Source organism: Chelmon rostratus, chromosome 8 (genome assembly GCF_017976325.1).
Source record: "Chelmon rostratus isolate fCheRos1 chromosome 8, fCheRos1.pri, whole genome shotgun sequence".
Classification (NCBI taxonomy): Eukaryota; Metazoa; Chordata; class Actinopteri; order Chaetodontiformes; family Chaetodontidae; genus Chelmon; species Chelmon rostratus.
The window spans coordinates 11,300,509-11,323,382 of NC_055665.1; the positions used below are offsets into that span (position 1 = coordinate 11,300,509).

The window sequence follows — 22,874 nt, forward strand, 5'->3', positions numbered from 1 at the left end:
ATGAATTGATAGTGTCTGTATAGCAACTGCTACACTGCTTTGCAACACTAAATAGGACATATATTTCTTTTGCGGGCAGTAAAGTATAATACACACACAAAATAGTACATCGACAGGTGAAAGTTTGTCTATAGTAGAAGTCAACACATCTAAAAATATCTGCAATTAGGCCAGTGACTCACCACTGGCAACACCCCAGTTGGCTGGTCAGCATTACAGCCAATTAACTGGCAGTATCAAACTTCACCTGCGTTACAGCATCGACCTGGGAGCCAGCTTGACGTCAGCACTGACATATATACATCAAATCTGTCCCACAGCGTGCCAACATGACCTGTCAGGAACCTGTCATTCACGTACGTCTTGCACTTGCTAACAGAACCATGCAAACAATTAGTTTTGCACAGTTTGTTCCATTTTTAATTTGTGTGTTATTATTAACAGTTATTTCACAAATGAACAATCCAATAAAAAAGTGAATCATAAAATATTTCCTCTAAAACTGTGGAGAACCCCGATGAGATAATGGGGATGCTGGAATGCTGAACAGGAAAATACTTTTTTTTTAAATACTTGAAAAAAAAAAAAGAAAGAAAAATCCATTCTCAGCCCAAACAATGCCTTGGTGGGACTCAACTCAAATGTTAAGACTGAGAGAGAGAGGAAAAGAGGAAGGGAGTTGTTCCTAGATAAATATCTGGTAATGGGTTATAATGACGCTTAATGACAGACAAGAGCTTCCTACTCAAAACAAGGGAAGAGAGGACCAAACAAATGGTGACAACAATCTTGACAACTGTGTCCGCCATCTTGAGGCCTAAGGTTGTGACGTATATGATAAAGGTAACAGAACTGCGGCCCCCTGCTCCCATTTCTACACTCATTGTCCAGAGGGAGAGCCAGCAGCACTTCTAGGCTTTCGCTGAAATCAGTCGCGTACCTGGAAAGAAAAATCAAAACTGTGAAGTTAAAGGATCTTCATATAACACAACTTCCACTGACATCTAAGCTCCTGACTCAACGCTGAGGTAAGCAATGCTGTGCATCTTGTATAAAAGACAACATTTCTCAATATTAGCATTTTGTAATTACAATTTCTGACATAAGCATGTTTCCTAGTCTTTATTAAGAAGTACAGATATCTATGGGAGAGTTGTGAGCTTGATTTTAATTTAGATTTTGGAAATTTAGTGGCTCAGGCTTATGTTCAGGCTGACTGCAGTTTGCGTATGCAGTCTCCTCTCTCGGGAGAAGCCAAAGAAACCATTTGGCCTCTACCTGTATTTGTATCCCAGACTGAATTAAATTGCTTTGTATCTTAATTCAGCTCAGTGGAAATGCTTGGAGCTATTTTGGCTGTTTGCCATTTAAATAACTAATTTTAAAATGTCATTATTATTCTGTATTTATGTAAACCCTGTCGTGGGCCAGCCATTACATACATTACTGATGCTTTGAAGCCAAGCATTGTTCCTGCTCTCTTTCTCTCTCTCACGCACACATATGCACACTTTCTAAATTATACTGGAGGTCCAAGAGTGTGTACTGTGTGAACAATGCACAGCTTTGATGAAATGGCGTAGCCATATTTGGATTCTTAGTTTTGCATATCTCCCTCAGTGTAAATGTCATATACTGTAGCTTAATTGAAGAGTTGGGACTAGAGATAAGATGATTTTTCCAGTCTTAAAGCAACTTAAGGTAAATGAAAGGGAGAAACGGGATTTGAATCAGTTTGTGTGTGTCAAGTTGTAGGAGTAACAAAGAAGAAGAAGCTGCATGCAAAGGCACTTTTGAACATCTGACAGAGGAATCAAAACCAACCATGACAACCAAGATGGAAGCGCTTGATCCTTCAACTCTATCAGATGTCACCTCTACTGTCACCTACAACCCTAAGTCTGAGACGGTGGTCTTACCAGGAGGGGTTGTCTCAGTGGCTGGCATCACCGTGGTGACCGGGGGTGCTGAGCTGTCATGTGGATCCTGCATGCTGGCCTTTGGTTTCTGGGGAACTCTCATCGGCATCAGCTGTGTATCTGTGGGGCTGTGGGACCAACTGAGCCAGTCTAAAGGGGGGACCTCTCACTTACTGGGACTGGGATTTGTGATTCTGTCCCTCAGTTTCGTGGTGGTGGGAAGCGTGGTGGCATTTTACGTCATGACAAAGAAGAAGAGAGAGATGGCGCGGGAGGCGAGACAGGATGGAAAGGAAGTTCTTGTAGAGAGTGGGAGGGTTATTAAAAAGGTCACCGTATAAAAAGATGAATGTCAGAATATAAGAGAAACTGATTGCATGCCTGCACAGAATTCTGAATGGACTGTAAATAACGCTCAGTCATAGTTGGCAGGAAAAAAAACATTTCCTTTGTGCCTCATTTACAAGACAAGGTCCCTCCCAGTCAGTCCCAATCTGTATCTCCTTAAACTAGATTAAATTAGATTAAACTTCCCAGCAGTATATAAAGCAGATGAAATTATTTTAGTCTCATCCAGCTGCAAAATGATGTTTGCAAATAAATGCATCAGTATTAATATAATTCAGTATATTACAATGCTGCTGCTTGATGAATACTTTATGTCTAAGTACGTCATGCTGATAGTACTTTCTATACTTCTGCTTAATGACTACAAAACATTTACTTTAGTGTTTTTATATCAAGGTATTGCTACTTTTATTTAAGTAGCACATACTTCTCCCACCACTGCCTACCACTGTCTGTTACTCACGATGCCTCTATTTCATTCTCTTGACTGACAATCTTACATGCACAATGTAGACAGACCATGTAGAGTGTAATGTAATGTAATAAATGGACCACATGTAAAATGTATATGTTTGTGTGTGTCTGAGAGAGATGGAGAGACAGAGAAAGAGAAAGGTAGGGAGAGAAAGATAAAAACATGAATACCTGGAAGGTAGAGGGTACAGATAATAACGGGACTTTTTTTTTTTTTTTACAGAATACAGAAGTCTGTTAGGAGGTTTGTTTACCCAAATTATGTGCAAAAGAACAGACTGTCTCATTCCAGTAGTACCATGCAAATTTTTGATGATGTTTATTTGCATTAAAACCTCTTCCTACCAACACATTTAACATACAAGAGCTACTTACTGGAGTCACTGAGGGCCCCAAGAATAAACTACTGTAAAAAAACAACAACCACCATTGGGAAAAAAATAGCTTATTTCTTCTCAAAGCATTGTTGGTTATGTAATTAGTGTCATCTGAAAAAGAGAACACTGTGTCTTAATGAGGAGTTTGACATGAGAGCTATGAATAAACTGTAATAAATTCTATATGCTCTATGTTTTATGATGGCTATGTGAATTTTGTATATTCAGTGTGCTTAGTGTGTCTTATCTGTCTCTATAGACACTGCCTTTAACTTGTAGTCCACTATACCCAGGACCACGATGTTTAGCCAAATTGACTGGCGTGTTCTGCATTAAGGCTCGTCAAGTGATTTTCATTTTGTATTACTGCATTCACTTGCTGTCTGTTCATGCTTTGAAGAAGGTCTCTGACCAAAAACTTGCTTATTTAAAAGATTTTTGCACAGATTTGAGAGTGCAGATGTTTTTTTATTCAGAGATTATTGTTTTTTTTTTGCAGGGAATTGGTGTTTATTTGCATTAAAACACTGAACCCTCTTTCCTTAGTTTTAAGTAATTTTAAGTGTTCCTCTTCTTCTTGTATACCCCTCCTTCTCACCCTCTCCTGAAGCATCCTTAAAAAATGGCTGCTTATCCCTACGCTCACTCCATGTCCTGATCATGTTCTAATTGCGTATCAGTCATATGCATTGCACACTATTTTGCAGTCTTATCTTGTAGAATAGAACCTAAACATTTGATTTGATAGTCATAAAACATTTTATTACAAAAGTATGTGTTGTATTTTTGATGTTGAACATCATCTTACCTTAGGAAGAGCAGTGTTTATTGTTAGTGTCAGATGAAGAAATCTGTATCTGCTCCACGTGTCTGTCTACAAACATGAACTCAATAAGTAGTTCCAGTGCTGCATAAGTGTAATTGGATATTTTTGGAATTCAATAAAAAGCACAAAATAAAACATAAACTGAAAACAATGATATGAAATCACTTGGAACAAATTGTTTGACTAAGTCATAAAAAATCAGAATGATAGAAGAGAGCACCTGTGAGATATGACAAGAAGTTTACCTCTGTGGTCTGTGGTACCCCAGTCAATATAGGTTAAAACAAGATGAACAACAGGATAATGGCTCAATTCTATTCAAATCTCTCAGCAAGTCGCACTGAAATGTTAAATAGAATATAGCCATCATTAATCATATGATTTGCACCTGTGATTTGATAATGTCTTCTGTGAAATTGTCCTAAAAACATTGTATAGAAGATGGAGATATGGAGAGGTGAGGTCAGAAAAACAGGACAGGATTGCATCTTAAAGGGCTGCTGAGTGCAAGTCAACAGGACAGAAAACCATGAACATCGACAGATCAGAGGGTTGAACAGGGGAAGGAGAGGAGAAGGGTGAAATGTGTTTGTACCTCCATCTGCTGGAATTAAAACGAACTGTACTTCATCCAATGATCTCGCCGTGATTTACAGTAAATGCTGTTTCCTACTGTACCTAATTACAAGAATTAGTAATACCACCTTCAGTCTAAGCTGTTTTTTATTGATTATTTAAAGTAGGGTTTTTTTTGTAAATAGAGCAAAGGCTTCCGTAGTTCGCAACGATGCCCCGATTACAAAAAAAAAACAAAAACAAAAAAACATTTGCTTCAGTTGTCGCTTTTGCCTTTTGATCTAACTTGGCACCTGAAATAACTTTATCTACAAACACTGTTCACAATGCAAACATTACAACATTAGTAACTGTGTGATACTATTGTGATCACTGAGAGTGACATGAAGAAAGAGACTAGGTATTTCTCAGGTATGTGAGGTATTTCGACAGGTATCCGGCTTGGACATAGGTTACTCAAGTCACCTGACAACCCGCAGCAACCTTCTTGGTCACGTGTCACCGTTCAAGTTTCAGGAAACTCTTTTTTTCTCCTCTGAAAACAAAACTGCCCATATCCCGCCTCCTTCACCCGCCTATTGGTTACATCACGCAATTTCGGCGTTCTGATTGGCCAGAACGAGGACATGTCTCCGCTCGTCAGAATCAAACGACACCCCCTTCTTTAAACTCGTTTATGTGTAATTGATATCGTCCCCGAAGAAAAAACGGCTGGAATTTCAGTATTTCGAGCCAGTGAAGTGGGACTTATGAAGGAGTCAGCCGTTAAGGTGAGTTTTTAAAACTGCAGCCGAACAGCGCGACGACTCTACTCGTTTTTTTTGGTCAAGTTACAACTTTGTAAAGTTGCTGCCAAAGCCCTCTCAAGGTGTCCACTGTCAGTCATGTTACTTATTTATACAGCATGTCAATTCAGGCGTGTCATTTTTAAAGCTTTGTATTCTTCTTAGCTAACAACGGAGGCTAATTAGCCTAATTATGGGCGCAGTGTGTTTACTTTGAGCCGTTTGAATGTGTGTGTGCTATTTGTGGTGCTGTTTTGACACACACGTATACAGGCGCTCGTTTGGTCTGTATGTCCGTGCTACACATTACATAATCCTTATTAGAGATACATAAATATTTAACAGAGAGGTCCACTTTCTCTTTCATATCGGGGTTAAATGTCAGGGGGTCTATAAAGCACATTAGCGAGAGTTTAAAGTCTAGCAGCTACATGCAACGTTGGAGCTACACCCTTTTATTAGACGCCTTGCCAAATATGTCCTGGTGATTAAGACCGCTACTAAGGATTCAGATCCACACCAGTTAACCTGTTATTTATTTTTTTCATTAATCGATTAAATTTTGCCCACAAAGTGTCAGGAAATAGTAAAAAAAATGCCCATTTCATTTCCTGATGCTTGATTTGGCTACAACTTAATTTATTAGTCAGTTAGATAAATTATTATTATTACATTAGATTAATAAAGTCTTATCTATCTAACAAAAATTAAACTGCAACTAATTGGACAAGCGATAATCATTTGAGGCACTTTTCAAGAAAAAATGGCAGACATTGTTTGGTTCCTGCTTCTCAAATGTGATGTTTTGCTGCTTTTTTGGCCTTATTTGACAGTATAGTTAAAAAAAAAAGCGACCTCACACTCTGAACGATTAATTGAGAAAATATTTGCAAAATAATTGGTAATGATGATTGATGATGAGTTTGTTATGTCTGACCAACAGTTCAAAACTCAAAGATATTCAGTTTACCATCACATGAGACAAAATAAAGCAGGAAATGTTCTGCGTTTTGCTCTCAAAATTACTTCAACCATCTATTTTTTTTAATCAAAGTAGTTGCTAGACACTGTTCTGTTGAGTGACTAATTGATCAACCAATTATTTCAGCTCTTCTGGGACTTTTGCTTAAGTTGTGGTAAAGTTTTGGGGGTGAACATATTAAAGCAACTGCACTACATACAATGCAGTTGTTTGTGCCTTTGAAAATGTCGGCTTTTAAAGAGAAAGGCATCCAGGAATGAATGTGTGGCTGATCTAGCTGTATGTTTACATCTGTCAAAGTGTACAAACTAATCTGTAATGAATGTCTTTTCAGTTTATACCCTGACTTGAAATCATCCATTGAAATTTGAATTTCATCCTTGCTGAGCAGATGCTTTGTTTTTTGTTTGCTTTTAAACAAACCAGTCAGTCACAGATTGATCACGTGACCATGTTCAACCAATTATAAGATTGCCGTAATTAGTTGGGAAAAAATCCACGTCTAAGCTTGAAAATTGTACAAAACAGTTGCCTGTTCGTTTGCAGTTAAACTTGGCTGCAGTGTAGAAGAGGTTGGTGATCATTATATATCATTATATGTTCCTCTTTTCTTTCCCAGGATGGACTCCAAAATGCCCTCTGACATCAGACTTCACAGTACAGAAACATGTAGTTGAGTGCAGTCTAAGAGGATGATGTCCCAGTCAAGAACAAATGAAACATTCGGTTGTGGAGGATGGGTGCTGCTGGTGTTAGCAGAAATGTTCAAAACTAGATAAACTAGTTGTTTTAGTTGGTGAGGAAGTATAGTCAGAATTGGTTTATAGTGCTGTAAAATCATTGCGTTGAGTTGGGGAAGCCACTCTGACTGTTAATACAGTAGATAAAAGTGATTATCAGATGGAGTGTGGTGAGAGGGTGCTGTGTGGGACAGGGGAGGTGGAGCTGGACCCGAACATTGTGAGTGAAGAGGCAGGAAAACTGTATTCAGAACTTCAGGTAAAGCAGCTCCTCGTTTATTTTTCTTTTCTGTTCCATTATTGTTTAAAAAATATGCCATGTATTTTCACATACTTTACCTGCTTTCTCACTCTGCTGCCTTGCCCTGTCACAGACAGTTATTGAGACTCATGGCGAAGGTGTGGTGGAGTCGCTGGTACCCATATTTGTGTGGGTCCTGGAGGGGCTGGCCAGCTGCAAAGCCCAGCTAAGAGACAGGGAGGAGGAGGCTGAGAGGGAGAAAGCTGACCGAGAAGAGTTGCTGGAGAGATACCAAGCAGAGAGAGCACTCAGGAAAGAAAGTCAAGAGGTGGGGATTGGTGGAGTGTTGGAAGCGTTGATCTCGTGTGATATACCATGATTCAGTTATTTGTTTTGAAAAGTTGTGAAAGTAGGAAGTTGTCTGTTCTCAGAGCTGTGAAAGTGTTCTGTTTTCTTTAGAGGTATCTAGAGCTGGATGACCAAAGTGAACAAGAGAGGAGAGCCATGAGGGGGAGGGAAAAGGAGAGAGAACGACGAGAGAGAGAGCTGGAGAGGAAAGCAAGACAGCAAGCTGATCAGTGTGAGTATTTGACTATATTAACTGTGACAAATGACACACTAGCCCTGTAATTGTAATTATCATTCATCTTTCTTGTGCATGACTAGATATATTTCAAATCTAAAGCTACATGTTATGTTTTCTTGCAGTGGTGGCCTTGGAAGAGCAGAAGGCAAATCTGGGCAGAGAACTGAGCACACTGAGGCATACTCACAACAAGGTCAGATACTGCTGTTTAGTCTATAAACTTGTGTGCTATTGTATCGTAGGCCAGTGACTTCTTAAAAACCCTGTTAACAATATTTAGCTGTTTTTTCTCATTATACTACTTCTTACATATCACTGATGTTCTTTCCTTCAGTTGTCTCACACATATCGGGAACTTTTGGACAAGAGAAAGGATTCTGAAAGAGATTCTCCTATGAGGTTGTTCTTATTCAACATTAATCTAAAGTAATTTCTTATACTGTAGATAGTGTTTCATTACAGCAACTTTATTATGAGCCATACAAGGGCCAGTGTGGACCGTATCCAACTATATATATATATGTGTGTGTGTGTGTGTGTGTGTGTGTGTGTGTGTGTATTTATATATGTATATATATATAAAAAACTACTTGACATTGACCCCATTCTAACAGACTTTACCATAACAATTTAGCAACATAGCAGCAGTGTAGCAGTGTCTTTGTTTGAATTTTACAATGAAACCAAGTACAGTATATACGATATGTCACTAAAAAATGGCATTTTATGGCAAATGTAAATTAAGTTCTAATGTTGTTAAATGAGACATTTATAGAAAGGGTTAGCTCATTATCCAGAAAGCTGTAATTTCACCTTTGAGCTTTTGTCTGAAAAATAGTGTTTGGTAGTCATTTTCAGAATAAGATAGCAGTTGTTAGTATGGTGTTGATCACAAGTCAAAGGTTATAATTCAGTAATGCTGCAGGGAAGCGGTGCAAGATGTAAGAAAGAAGCACCAACTGATACTGTTTCTACAGATGACTTTTCTTTTGCATGTTGTGTTTAGGAATCACTTGCGTCCCAAGAATGCAGAATTTTCATCCAACCAAGTCTTGTCAGGATCCAATGTTAATGACAAGGTGAACATATCCTCACACACACACCTGTATTTTAAACATATTTTGGTGCAAGATTTTGACAGAGAAGAAACTGCTGTTTCCTGCACTTTTTTGCAGATGATTCAAAGACCGCATTCAAATTCTGGTCCCCCCTGTTTGGAAGATCTAGTAGCCAAGGAGGAAAATGCAATTGACATTGCAGTAAAGCCCACCTCAGATCAGTTTATCAGTGAGATCATAAGCTCCACTCCAGAGCTCAGGCAGTTCCATGGCTGTATGGATGTAAGGTAATAATTCAAAACTATGAGCCAATTTTTATTGAGATTTGAGTAAGAAAAGTTTGTGTAATCATGAACTAAACTTAAGATGACTTAAGATCAGTGACTCGTTTACACAGAGCACTTCGGATATTCAAGTATTGTCTCACATTTCTTGCTCTTTCATTTGCATCATCATCATTATCAGCACCCCTGTTGCCAGGCCACCGAGAGTTGTGTTGGAGACCAGCTTGAAGGATGAGATAGGGGAGGTTGAGGAGAAGGAGGGAGAGAAGGAGCGCAAGGTGGAAGAGGAGCAAGGAGGAGAGAGGCAGGCAAAAGACGAGGAGGTGGAGGAGGAGGAAGATGATAGTATGGAGTGGGAGCTGCGCAACACTGATTCGGTGTTCTCTGAGCTGTCAGAGCTGAGTCGGGATTATGTGGAGAGTGTAGACCAAGGGGCCAGCGTCAGAGGTAAGATCATCAGGATGACATGTTTTAAGACCCATTTCAGCAACGTGGTTGATGTACTTTCCCGTCATCGTTTACAAAACATTTACAAAACACTGCCAGTGTACAGATAGCTGTGTATTCATGTGACAGCAGACAAAAAACAAATATTTCATTAACAGTCTGTTATATGCAGCACTGAAACACAAAATAAGTGTTTTTACTGTTTTGCACCATTCCATGTAGTAGTAGTCTGCTTGGATGTGAATGAAGAGTGGAAATACCAGTTAAACCTATATTTCTCTAAGTGTTCTCCGTGTAAAGCATTTTAATACCTTTGTTTTCTGTGTAGGCAGTACAGACCAGTTTGAGGAGATTCTTTCTCAGTATGAGGAACTGAAAGTCACCCAGTGAGTCCTATATTTAATTTCTCTGACCTTGTGTGCGATTGAGGGTGTGCAGGGGATTTTCCAAACACTTTAGTACAGTAAAGTATCCTGCTTCAGTACAAACAAATCAAAAAGAGGAGAATGTGATCTAGTCATAAATGTGATATGTTTACTCTCATCACCAAAGCGATAGTCGATTTCTTCGTAATCTTAAATTATTCATCTTTTGCTCTGTTTCTTTGTACAGTGAGTTAGTAGAAGCTGCTCGTAAGGCTCTGATATCTCGGGTAGTAGAGCTGACGGATGACCGCTCAGCTCTGAAACTGGAAGTGTCCTGTCTTCAGGAAACAGTCTCTCGATTAGAGGGGCGGGTGAAGGAGAAAGAGGAGGAAACTAAGAGGTGTAGAACATTGTTTTCCTATTTTAATATTGTTTCTTCACTCTCTGACTTTTTGGAAAAATGATTGCATTTATTTTTGTTATTATGATATATACTGCTGTTAACTTTGTGCTTTATATCCACCGTTTTTCATAGACTTCGGAAAGAGCTGGAAGCGTGCCAATCTGAGGATCCTGATGTAAGGAGACGTTGTAATTTTCAGGCTTTTATCTACTGTATCAGATGTAGATGTAGTGAAACAGTAACTGCTCAGTGTTAATCATGATGTATGCAACTGATGTATGTACCCCATTAAATAGCATAAATCTCTCCTTTCAGGCCTCTCTACCCACATCCATGCGCCACTTCTCTCGTTCTGAAATGGCTCGTGCGGTCATGGAGAAGAACCAATATAAGCAGCGTCTGTTTGAGCTGCAGGAGGCAGTAAGACATAGTCAGACCCTCAGGTAACTTTGCTACTGAATCAACTGAGCTCCAAAGTTGTTATCTGTTCCAATAGAGAGTTGTGTTTCGGGTTTTCGTCTCCAACCTCATTTAGTGTTTTTTCTGTTTTTTAAAGAGCAGCAAAGGGGGAGAGATTAACGGAGGACAAAAGGTCCAGTGTTTGGAGAAAGTAAGTGTCTGTCATCTCATCTAAAAATAGAACATTTTAGATTATACTACAGGCTCATCATCCTGTCAGTTAAAACTGCAGTGGAGTTAATGTCCTCATAACACTCAAGGTTAGCTGGTGCAGCTTTGTTCCCCCGAAACATCAGAGGTATGCTAGTCCTCATACCTGTGCTACAAAACCAGTGGGAATGTAGCACTGCAGCACTTACACCAAAATAAAACTACCATTTAAGGGTCCATTTGGTTAGAAGCACTTGGCTATGCAGAAATAGGAGCACTGCATGAAGGCAAGAAAGCCTGCTTATTAACATGGCAGTAAGGCAACCTGAACGTTATAGGTGTTTCAGTTGGTAAACACTGTCAGCTGAGCTATACATGCCTGAGAGGGAAGAATCTTTACTATTTTGGATTAATTTTATGGTCTGTATAAAATATTTATGGGTATTTTTTTTTTTTTTTTTTTTATCAAAGGTTCAACCGCTTCTTTGGCCTGTCCAAGGAACCCTTAATCCCACCACCTGCTTCTGCATTTGCCTTGCCAACTTCTCCATCACTCACTCACTCTCCTCTAAGGTCTCCACAACTACCGGCTGTCAGTCACACTCATGCTGAGTAAGCTTGTGTTTCTGCCTATGTTGGTCTTACAAATGCTTCTCTATTTACACTATTATTGACAACAAAATGGAACAATTGTAAAAGGCTCAGTAAAGCTGATTTAACACCAGAAGCATTCTCTGTAGGTCCGCTTCTCCTGCTGCTCTCTCCCCTCGTGTCAGGAGGAGAGAGCTCTACAGAGAAATTCGCTCACACATTTGGGGATCACTTGGAAAACGGCAGATACACGGCTGGAGCATACCACTGGCAAACACACAGGTAGTAGACATGCACACATACTGTAGATACACAGAAATACATATATGTGAGTGGGAATATAGAAGAGCACATCAGTTAAAATAGCCTCAAACCCTCCCTGGCTGTTACACAAGCCTGAATTATACATTGTTACAATATAGTATTTATTAAACTGAACCAGTGAAAGAAGGTCTTGTCTTCCATCCATCCCACTACATTGGATTGATGAGACTTAACACACCCACACCCTTTAACATACCCAGACATGCACATTTCCACAATCCTAATATCCTTGTGATTAACTGTAATTATCCTAGGAGTCCCAGGAACCTGTCCCAGAGCCTAAAGATGTTCCCGTTCTAATGCAGCTCAGACTGTTGGATCAAAGAGACTCCATAGCTAAGGTAGACCTCTTCACTGCGAAACATCTTGAACAAAAGAACCTAGCAGCCTTTACCACCTCTGTTGCATTTAAGCACGGTTTCCAACTTATTTTTCTCTTCAGCTGAACTGTGCAGTTGCAGTCACACCTGAGATCTCAGGAGAGGCCACAGTAAGTCTACCATTATCCTGGTTTAATAGCCACCGCAGTCATACTCTAATCACCATGTACAATGCCATCCAACCATAACTAACACTTCCCAGGGACGTGTTTCATACCACTCATCTTTCCAAACTCCATATCCGTCCCTCTCTGCTAGTGTTCTGTGTGGGTAGTTTCTGGCCCTGCCTTCAGCAGCGATATTACAGTGATTGATCCAGCACGGTCCAACACAGTCCTGGATCAGTTCAGCCTCCCTCCCACAGCTCCTGCTCTCTGCATCTGTGCTGTGCCTCCCATAGGTCAGTGCCAGTACAATGGGCTGCAGCAGCTTCCTAAAGAAAACCTTTCTAATGTATTCTGTACTCGTGTTATCCCCTCATACCATACTGAAACATTTGGAAAGCCATCCTGCTTACTTAGCTTTTCCTTTTGACGCAGTCTTTCCTGTCTTGTTATGTCAGGTGACACTGCAGGAACTGTGTGGATTGGAACTCAGGAAGGAAGGTAGTGTCTGCTGAATAAGCAGCTCACTTCAATAATAAAAAAAAAAAAACACTCTCTTTGAGTAAAATACTTGTTGGCAAAGCACTCTGACTGTCTCTCTCTATCACAGTATACTGGTGCACTCAGCCTCTGCTGGCAGGAGGCGCTGTCTGCAGTCTGTTTCCCTCTCAGAAGGTGCTTATTCACTCACGTGAGTTCTGTCTTCTCTCTGATTGAAGTACGTTTCTATTGGTATTATTAGTATTACATTTTAATAATTTAATGTCTGTCTTTATGTGACATTGAGTTATCTTCATGTTTTCATCTAGAAATCTACTTTTTGTTGACTCAATCCGACAGGTACTCCCAGGGTAAAGTCATAGCCGGTTTAGCTGATGGGACTTTGGCATTTTTCTCACACGGTTCAGGTAATCTGACTGTCTCAGTTAATCCATCTCACCTCCATTTTACATGTTTCGCATACCTTAATGTTTAGTGACATTGATAATGAAGTAAAGAGTGCTGTGATTGACAGGCGGCTGGAATCTGCAGTCACACTTTGTGATGCCTCTTGGATCAAACCCTTTGCAGCCAATTCGCTGCTGCCTTGCAAAAGAGAGTCGCCTGTGGGTGGGATATTGGAACAGAGTCCACGTGGTTGACGTCGATGGCAAAAAGGTCGAGGTAAGAAACAGAGGAGGCCCGTACACTGTTTGTGTCTCTTGGTCGCACTTGTCTTTTAACTCACCATCATTATTCCATATCTGACCTTACAGCAAACATTCTCAGTCTCGGAACGCAGTGAGCAGCAGGTTCGTTTCCTGTGTGCTGGTGGAAGCGGTGTTTGGACATCCTGCCGACTCGACCCAATCCTCAGACTGTTTGACTGGTCCACAGGACGGCCGCTGCAGGAAGTCGATTTTTCTGCCTTGGTCACTAAAACATTAGGTGCGTGAACTGTATTGTGTTTGTGATTTTAAATGTTTGTCTCTACCTTGGACCAAATTTGTCCTTGAGTAAAGAAATGTGAATTTGTGATATATATTAAGTTTTTCCATTTTGTATGTTAAACATTATATATTTTAGCAGCCATTGTGGTTTTGACAGTATGGGCATGTTCCTCTGTGGTGTGTGGCAGCGTTTCATAATCAAACTGACAAAAGATTTTAAAAAAGAGCCATTATTGTTAGATTCAGGAGAAAACAACATCAATTAATAGACTACAAAATGCTGTTTTTATTGTTATTTCATAATTCTATTTTTTGGTTTTGTGTCAGGTATCTTAAAACTCTTTCCTGCAGCTCAGATGACATATTTCTGTCTCCCTCTGTAGGCCAAGCCTTCCTGACACTCTCACCTCTCCAGATCTCATCTCTTGCTGTCATCTCTGGCCGCCTGTGGGTGGGCACAGGAGGTGGTGCCCTTTTCTCTATCCCATTATCAATAAGTGAGTTTCATTTAGGCTGCGAATACAAATACTTGAATTTCATATTGTCAGAAATGTTCTTGATCTTTTATTAACTATCTTAATCATCAACTACAGCATCAGAGGCTGTTTCCATCCCATATTGCTCCATTGCATCAGCCCAGCTGTGTTACCATGGACATCGACAAGCTGTCAGGTTCATTATTGCTGCACCTGGTAAGAGTCTGAACTAAGCCTGCTAAACATTGCCAATAACGTGTCAAAGGTTGGGTGAGGTAACAAAAACAAACAAAGCAGTTCAGACTGAGCCACACAACACCCAACCAATCAGCAACAGGTGGCATTTGTGGTTGTGCACAGGTTGAGGGAAGTGCAGATGGAAGTGAGTGAGAGGGAAATCAGGCATGTTAAAGTGTGATTGCGCTGCGAAGGAGACATGGCAGTAGCAACCATCTTTCTCCAGAATGACTCACCCACCTTTGATTCAGGGGGGTCCTTCAAAATGCACTTGCATGCTGTATTTGTCTTTTTAGTGATCCTATAATCATATTTGCCACAGGTTGTTTGATCACATCTCCTGGTAGCAGCATGGTCACTACCTCTCAGCTTATCCTCAGTGGAGGGGAGGGCTACATTAACTTTAGAATTGGTAAGTTGCAGGAAAACACCATTGTACTGTCGAATTGTTTGCAACTGTCTGATGTGTTGTATCAGCCTTCTATTTATTTACTGTTTAGTCAGTTCTTAGTTTAATAAAGTCCTACCTGAGTTGTCCCCTTTTTCAGGAGACGATGCTAGTGAAGGATCAGTTGAGTTGTCTCAGGCTATACCTCAGCGGTCTGAACGTAGTCACATGATCATCTGGCAGAATGCCACCCCCACTGTGCCCAGCCCTGCACTCTGATATTCATCGTCTCAAGATGGAGCAGACTTACACTTTGCAGCAGCAGAGCTTGAGACAACATTGGAAATGATGCTTTCATGGAACTGAATGAACCAACGTCTCAATATAGCAGAAATGAAAGTAGCCTCTGAAAAATATATGATGCATACTATTTCACCCCTGTTTACCTCATTCATTTTGTACATCTAACTTTTAACTGGATTATCCTAATGGATAATGGTGCCTTACTGTGTGCCTTCATCAGATTTTACCTAATTTCTGTAGAAGTTGTGGGTAATTCAGATACCTGATAGCTAAAAGCCCATTTTTACCTTTGTAGTAATACAGTATTCAGCTTCCCTGACATACAGTGATAGACCCCTGTTAATATATTTTGTTGTTGAACATGCAGAGTTGTCAATCACATCTTCGATTCACCACAGGGGCACTAGATTCTTCTGTCGTACATTTTTTGATCATAAGGTTTAACTTAATAATGTGGCTGTTGTTGAAGCTGCTGTGTACACACTTTGTTGTTAACTGTGAACTGGAAACATGTATGGGTATTTGCTCAGCATTAAGACAATCAGTCACTTACTGTCTCCTGATTCTGCATTGAGACTGGGGATAACTGCTTTTGATTGTGTGTTTTTTGCAATTTATTTTCAAATTCTACCCCTCCACATCACATATGGTGCAAATACAAATAACTGCACACATTAAATGTGTCTGTCTGCATAAGAATATGTGATATCCTATCTTTTGAATGAACAGCTTCAGTGTTTGTCTTTAAAAATTATTTATTTTCTCAATCAGTTTTGCGCTTAATGTGTTTGGATGTTTTAATTTGTTTTATGTTTTCATTTGATTTCAGTATCTTTTGTAAAATAAGGGAAAGCAATTCTTTCAAGTGTCCTATGCAGTATTTATGTGCACTTACAAGTTTGTGCACACATGTTGATGTCATAGCAGCTCTTTTTCCTTCTTGGAAAGACAATTAAGACTTGAGTATTAGCTCTGACTCAACCTTGTGTGAACATGATTATTGTTAATAAAAATGTCCTCAGTGGTTAATGTAGCAACTTTCATTCTAAGTGGTGTTTCTGTACCAGTTAAATCAACAGATTAATGAATATCTTCAAAGGAAATCGACGAACTAATACAACAGATTAATCTTTTTAATTTTCATATATTGGAATCTATAGTCACGCCTATTACATTCCAGTCCTGAGTAGTCCACATACAACTTGTTAAGCAAAGAGGACAAAAATGCTCTCTGTTTTTCTCATGAAAACATAATGAATAACCCTGACAGTTCTGCTTCATGTGAACAAGGAGTTTGTTAACTCCACAGCAGAAGTGTATGTGAAGAGATTGACAAACAGCAATGACACTCCTTTGCCTCAGGCAGTTTGGCCCGCCACCTGGTTAAGGACAGCCCTCGAAATAACAACGGTCTAAGTCAGTCAGGTAGTTCTCTGTGTCTTTGGGATCCACCTCCTATGTTGGACTGCTGTGAGTCCTAGGGATCCGTATCCTTCGGCTCAGGGAGCGAGCAAGGCGGTCCACAGCTCCACCCACAGTTCCCCCAAACTCCTTTTTAGAGGTCAGACCCTCAATATTGCCACTGTACCACATGACCCAGCCTGCCAGGGACAGCAGCACCAGCAGGGCTCCTGAGTATACAAGCAGATCCCCAAAGTCTCTGCCTTGGATCTCTAGTGGAGCAAAGACCCCCAGCAGCAGGGATATCACACCCAACAGGTCCATCAGCACAGCAAACACCAGGGCCAGCTTACAGTGGGACAAGCCGTCATATTTGGGTGCCATGGCTGCCCTTAGAAACAGGGGAAGATGTCATGAAATGTCAGCAGTTCTTCATATCAGATATTTTCTGACTCCATAATAAAAATAAATACAATTTTAACAAGAAATAAGCTATATAGGCCAGTGTTTTTTCCTCTGTGCATAAAACACACATAGAGGAATTCTTTTTGTAATTTTACATGCATAATTTACAATACTGGCTTCTGTTTTCTTAAATGTTTCACACCGGACCTGCATTTACAGTCAAAACAGGTGCCACACCTGCGCCGTACGTTTCAATAGACTTCTTTATGCACACGAAAGACACAAAGCTACATTATTACGAATATTTTTTTCGGAAAAACAAAATCCCAATCACTTACCGTTACGTTTCCGGGTTGCTGAGTATTTAAATTCCAAAAGTGCTTATAGATAGAATCGTGCGTTTTGAGTCTTTCGGGATCAGCTCTATAAAGCCACCCGTCAACACTGAAACCTGACACCTCATCACCTGTTCAACCTGTCCTGCAGCTTCACTGTAGCCCCAACACTAAACCGTTTCAAAGCTGAAAGTGGAAAATGTTGGGACACATTTTTATAATTTTGTCATAATTGAGTTCTTCCGTACTAAAATAAATATTTATCAATTGATATGAATATTTACCTTTAATATTCACAAGATAGTTAACACATATATTATTTACATTTTTTAAAGAATCACCACTTTAAATACCATCACAAGCTAAAATAAACTTAGAAACAAAGCCTCTGCAGCATTTATTTTCTATCAATACTGTTTACCACTAAGGGGGAACGTTAATTTCATTACATCCGGAAATGACGCGTGTATCCGGAAATGAAGAAGATATTGAAAAAATAAAAGAGCGATAATTGTTATTGTTAGCTTGTTAGCTAGCAGACGAACTCAAGAATGGAGATATGACAGAGTAATAACGTCTTATTACATGTGCACGATTAAGTTATTACAAACGTAAAGTGGTATGTACCAATTTCTACACAATATATTGCTAGAATGGAGATTCTGGTAATGTCTGAATGACGGAAATAAACACTAACGTGTACAGAAAGGATGGAATTGTTATTTTATATTCGTAGCTAAATTCTTGCTAACATTATGCAAGGCTAACGTAGTACAGAGCTAACGTTAACTCGCTTCCACATTGTGAATAGGTTATCAGGCCGCTACAAACTTATATTTGAGTAACACACCAAGTTTTTGCTGATTCAGTTTATACGTGCGTGACCATGTAGGTGTATAATAAAATTAGCTTTGGTTTGTTGGCTGTCTGGGCTTGCATAAAACACGACAGATCACATTATGAAAGCTTACCGGTGAACTACACTTTCAGTAAATTTATTTAAGTATAACCACCCTATTTGTGTAAGTCATTTGTGCATGCATTCGTGTATGCCCCAGGCAGTTGGTAGCATACCCCAGTGACATTTTTTAAGACCTGTAACTCATCAAACATTCTTCCCGTTGTCTGTGTGTGAGATGGAGGACGGAAACAGGACTGATGCTGCTTCCACATCCAAGAGCTCACTCCACCTGCAGAGTAAGGGTCTAAAGGATGCAAATACATATGTTTTTTTGCTTTACGGTCAGGCGTTATGATTAATGCTCTGCATATTTCTCCTGTTCAGCTCCTAAAAACGAGGATGCTTATGAAATTGCCATCCCCTATGAAGAGAACAACTTTGAGCAGCAAGGCTTTTTCAACCAGAGTGATCAGAATTTTGATGGTAAATACCAAAAATAGTATTTTAAACCTCACCTTTATCTGCATAATAATTTCATTCTTCACACAAAGTTTCTTGTTATGCAATACTAGGATTTCCCAAACTATCCCTTGTGTCCTCCTCAGAGTCACCCCCATCTGCTGGCCCATCCCCAGTCAACAACTCATACATGGTGATCACCAACCTGCGGACCCAGCTCCAAATCTCTCTGGAGAAAAACTCTTGGCTGCAGAAAAGAATTGAGGACTTGGAAGAGGAGAGGGACTTCCTCCGTTGCCAGCTGGACCGCTTCATCTTTTCCACAAAGAGCCAGGGACAGGAGCAGAGTCAGAGCCAGTATAGTAATGGTGAGGACAGGGGACAGGTGTGACATGACAGCCTGTTCAACAAGAGTATATGTTGACAAGAAACCGAACTTTTGCAAGGGAAGTCTCTAAAGATGGCAAATTAATGCTTACCTGTTGGTATTTGTCTCTCTGTAGGTTATGAATCTAGACGTTTCAACTGGAGAGCAAGACGAGAGGAAGAACGTCCCTCTGGTAAAAAAAAAGATTCATGTACTTAACTACTAAATTAAAAAACAGTCACGGCTAGATATAATTCTTGCCTACTGTATTAAATATATGTATTTCATCTTAGATTGCAGTTTTTTAAATACTGTGCCTTTCTTCCCTTCATAGAGCAACAGAAGACGGACTCACAGCATTTCCCCTCACGTTCGTTTATCCAGCGAAGGCCTGGTCCTCCAACCATGGTGGCTTCCAAAAACCATGTCTCCAGTCCACTAACCAATCAACTTGCCTCTATTAATGCTTTGTTCAACTCAACACAGTCACAGGCCCTCTTGCAAGGCCATAGCCATAGTACTTCCAGTACCACAGCCAGTGGCAGCAGCAGCAACAACAACAGTGTTACAAGGTCATCCATGAATGAAATGAGTGGGCATAGCAACGTGGGTCCAGGTAATAAAATTAGGACAAAGCTTTCCATCACCTTAATTGATGTTAGATTTTGGAGTGGAAAGAAACCGGGAAAAATGTTGCCTGTGGCCTTTACCTAGTGGGTTTTGCTGAGGATATTTTTTTGCTGTCATCAGATTCGCTTTCACTCTTGGGAGAATCTGATGAGTACTTGGAGCAGGACGGCTACCTTGAGGAGGAGGAAATGATATCGGGGGAAGATGTAATGTCAGATACCATTAACAGCAACAGACACCAGTTAAAGAGAAGGCGGGTTTTTCGAGCCCCTAGAGAGCGGCAGAGAGGTAGGAAAAGGAGAACGATCCTGCTGCAAAACATTTCAGTGTCTTTACTCAACCATAGACGAGTCATGAGACTGCTATATCTAATTCTTTTGTACTTTCTTGTTCTTAAGTGAAAGATGCTGCTGGAGTGCTGTTTCGTTACAAGAAGATCCTGCTTACATACCAGCGTTTGAAAAATATGTCTAAAGCCTTCCAAATCCATGGTGTGGACCGCAACACAGTGGCTTCCACCACACCCATTGCTGAGCTGCTACTAGTAGCCCCAGAGAAGGTGGCAGAGGTGGGCGAGTTTGACCCATCCAAGGAAAAGCTGCTGGACTATGCCCGGCGCTGCTACACTGCCCTGGATGAGGAGACACTCAGCAGGGTGCAGGCCCTAAAAAAGAATAACCTGCTTCTGCCCATCTCCTACAGGTTCAGACACTGAGAGGAGAAAGACAGAGGAATGGGAAATGTCTCTGGACAACAGTGGAGTTGGTGGTTAAGTGAGGAGAGAAGAGACAGTTGGGTTCTTCTGCAGCAGGCCAGCTCACCTCTGAGGCAGAGAGAAAGTCCAGAGGCATGAGCAATTATTTTGCTATCTCAGTGTCTTGGATATGGCCATGTAAACTGTGGTTGAGATCCTCAGACACATAAACTTTTCACATCTCACTTTTATTATCAATATGTTGTACAGGAATGTCAGTTTGTCTGACAAATCCTCACCATCATTCCAGCAATTTTGAAGATGTGGGAGTGCCTGCTGCAGCTAGAGAGGGATATAAACATGGTTCCTATTGCTGAAAGAGCAAAATGGTATGTCTGTGTGATTCATGAATGTGTGTTTACTACTAGGATTATAGAGGTGATTGATTGTCTTCAATCCTTTAATGAGTGTAACAAACTTAGCACATTCATGTTGAGAGACACACAGACATTCTTTCCTTTGCTTCTGGATCAGCTTGAGGCCAGTAGTTCAGTAAGTGATCATCTAGATCATGTCAGTTCCTGACAGTCTAAATGACTTAAAAACAGAAGCAGTACTATCACTTTATTGTTGTGCAATTTGACACAAACCTAAACATTTCATAGTTTTCAATCACAATGCCTGTGAATGGTTAAATTATGCTGCCATCCATAGATTTTGTAGAATTATGCCATACTTTTAAGGAAAACAATCTTTGTTTATTTCGCTCGGGGGGCTTTGTTGTATTGTTTTTGCCATTGTCATTGTACCCTTATCTATTATCACTTGCCTTAATGCAATTTATGTGATTTCTTTGTGTTAGACATGCAATAGTTCTCCCTGAACATCCACTGAAGAAGAATTATGGAGTCATTTTGGGTTCTCTTTTCCATTTCTCCTGGTTTAAAGGAGGAGACAGTTGACTATAGTCAGGACTAGTCCAACATTATGTTGTGTAAATGCATTTCTGGCAGTAACACACATCTAGCAACAAGAGCCACTTCTTAATTAGATATCAAAGACAGACACAAATATGCTGGTGATATTGTATGTGTTTGATTCATAATAAAAACACATGATGATCTTGGGCCCACTTTTAACAGCAGTACAGCTGCATTACTCTGTTGTTCCACTAAGGGTTGTACCAACCTTTTTTGTAAATTATCTGCACTAAAATACAGTAAATGTCACTTCTTATGCTTCTGGTATTGAGGCTCTTGTAATGCTTTGGTGACTATAATACCTTTTGTAAAATACAGTACAGAGCATTTACTATACTAGCTGTTTGTATAACATTGTCTAACCTTTGGTTCTGTGTGGGAAAATTGTGGACATTGATCACACATACAATTTTCCAGTGTGAACAGCATCAGCAAAAGCAACTAGCTTGTGCACACAGAGGATCAATTATTGCTTCCCAGTGATCAACTACTAATGCATGTGAAAAGAGCGCTTTGATGGTCTGTAGTTTATAGAGGTCTTGTCAAAATTCGTACTTTTCAAAGCAACAGATATGTGGATTATATTGTATGACAATGTGTGGTATACCAGTATATTGAAATGATAAGATCTCTTACATTAAAACAGATTAGGTTACAGTGGAATACAGTGACTCTTGGTTTAAATTTTCATATCTCAATAACCTTTTTCCTGACATAGGCAGGCAGGAAACATAGAGACATAGACATAGGTATTCTAATCTGTGCAAGTTATGCAGTGTTCACTGTCTGATTTTTTTTTATGTGGCTAAAAAGCAAGCAATCTAAGGTAAAGTGTAACCATTAAGCAGAATTTGCAAAATCATACCAGGGTGCCATGTGTTGAAAACAATAATCTGTCTAATTTTGTGTCATATTTATGTATATTGAGTGAAACGTATATCTCACTGAAACAATGCCTATGATTCAACACATGTACAGTTAGAATCAGATGTCATTAAGGCACTTGATTTCTTACAAAATATAGACTATATAGAGAGTCTGTACAAGCCAACAACACCAGTCACTGAAAAAAAAGCTTATGATTGGGGACTTCAAGTGCTTTTTGTGCTATGCTTTCGCATGTCTATGGGGAAGTGTGCATATATAAAATCATGTGCAAAAAGTTTTTTTTTTTTTTTTTCACTTTGAAGCATCAGAAATTGGGCAGCTACATTGTTCAGTAAATGATCTTTCAGCTAAAACAAATGTGGCCTCATCTTGAGCACTTTAATTTGTAATTTCCAGTTTCTCCATTTAAATCAGTGTAGTGAGAAGTCTGTTAGAAGGAAAACACTGAATATTGTAAGAGATAAAGAGATTGTGATTTTTTTTGTTAATTTGATAAACCCAGTGCAAAAAATTTTGAATTTCAATAAATCTGACCCATTGCGATAAATAGCGTTTGTTTTT

The 22,874-nt window shown here is 39.8% G+C and overlaps 4 protein-coding genes across 6 annotated transcripts; 3 read left to right on the top strand and 1 right to left on the bottom strand.

Moving 5' to 3' along the window:
- Positions 1-824: 824 nt before the first annotated feature.
- LOC121610158 (transmembrane protein 100-like) lies at positions 825-3,655 on the top strand. Of its 2 annotated transcripts, none has more exons than XM_041942133.1 (2): positions 825-1,028; positions 1,756-3,655. In XM_041942133.1, exon 2 carries the CDS (start codon positions 1,826-1,828, stop codon positions 2,258-2,260), a length of 435 nt encoding a protein of 144 aa, XP_041798067.1. In that variant the 5' UTR covers positions 825-1,028; positions 1,756-1,825; the 3' UTR covers positions 2,261-3,655. The 2 variants fall into 2 exon arrangements, with proteins under 2 accessions (XP_041798067.1, XP_041798066.1); XM_041942132.1 differs by having other exon boundaries at positions 828-1,028; positions 1,750-3,655.
- Positions 3,656-5,177: 1,522 nt separating this feature from the next.
- si:dkey-17m8.1 (C-Jun-amino-terminal kinase-interacting protein 4) lies at positions 5,178-16,302 on the top strand. The gene is made up of 28 exons (XM_041941906.1): positions 5,178-5,290; positions 6,907-7,286; positions 7,402-7,596; positions 7,728-7,848; positions 7,977-8,047; positions 8,189-8,253; positions 8,861-8,933; positions 9,030-9,199; positions 9,378-9,643; positions 9,972-10,029; positions 10,256-10,408; positions 10,544-10,586; positions 10,727-10,854; positions 10,968-11,021; positions 11,492-11,632; positions 11,761-11,893; positions 12,190-12,276; positions 12,378-12,425; positions 12,574-12,715; positions 12,878-12,920; positions 13,030-13,110; positions 13,260-13,327; positions 13,435-13,583; positions 13,676-13,847; positions 14,233-14,346; positions 14,443-14,541; positions 14,885-14,974; positions 15,111-16,302. The coding sequence occupies exons 2-28, from the start codon at positions 7,188-7,190 to the stop codon at positions 15,227-15,229; spliced, it is 2,982 nt and encodes a 993-aa protein (XP_041797840.1). The 5' UTR covers positions 5,178-5,290; positions 6,907-7,187; the 3' UTR covers positions 15,230-16,302.
- On the bottom strand, positions 15,950-17,529 carry LOC121610167 (transmembrane protein 238-like). Of its 2 annotated transcripts, none has more exons than XM_041942144.1 (2): positions 17,398-17,529; positions 15,950-17,045 (listed from the first exon to the last, which is right to left on the bottom strand). In XM_041942144.1, exon 2 carries the CDS (start codon positions 17,036-17,038, stop codon positions 16,709-16,711), a length of 330 nt encoding a protein of 109 aa, XP_041798078.1. In that variant the 5' UTR covers positions 17,039-17,045; positions 17,398-17,529; the 3' UTR covers positions 15,950-16,708. The 2 variants fall into 2 exon arrangements, with proteins under 2 accessions (XP_041798078.1, XP_041798077.1); XM_041942143.1 differs by having other exon boundaries at positions 15,954-17,040.
- Positions 17,530-17,892: 363 nt separating this feature from the next.
- Positions 17,893-22,860, top strand: ccdc106a (coiled-coil domain containing 106a). Its single transcript, XM_041942026.1, has 8 exons — positions 17,893-18,013; positions 18,531-18,591; positions 18,680-18,778; positions 18,901-19,122; positions 19,258-19,314; positions 19,456-19,737; positions 19,872-20,039; positions 20,150-22,860. Exons 2-8 carry the CDS (start codon positions 18,531-18,533, stop codon positions 20,464-20,466), a joined length of 1,206 nt encoding a protein of 401 aa, XP_041797960.1. The 5' UTR covers positions 17,893-18,013; the 3' UTR covers positions 20,467-22,860.
- The last annotated feature ends 14 nt before the right edge of the window (positions 22,861-22,874 follow it).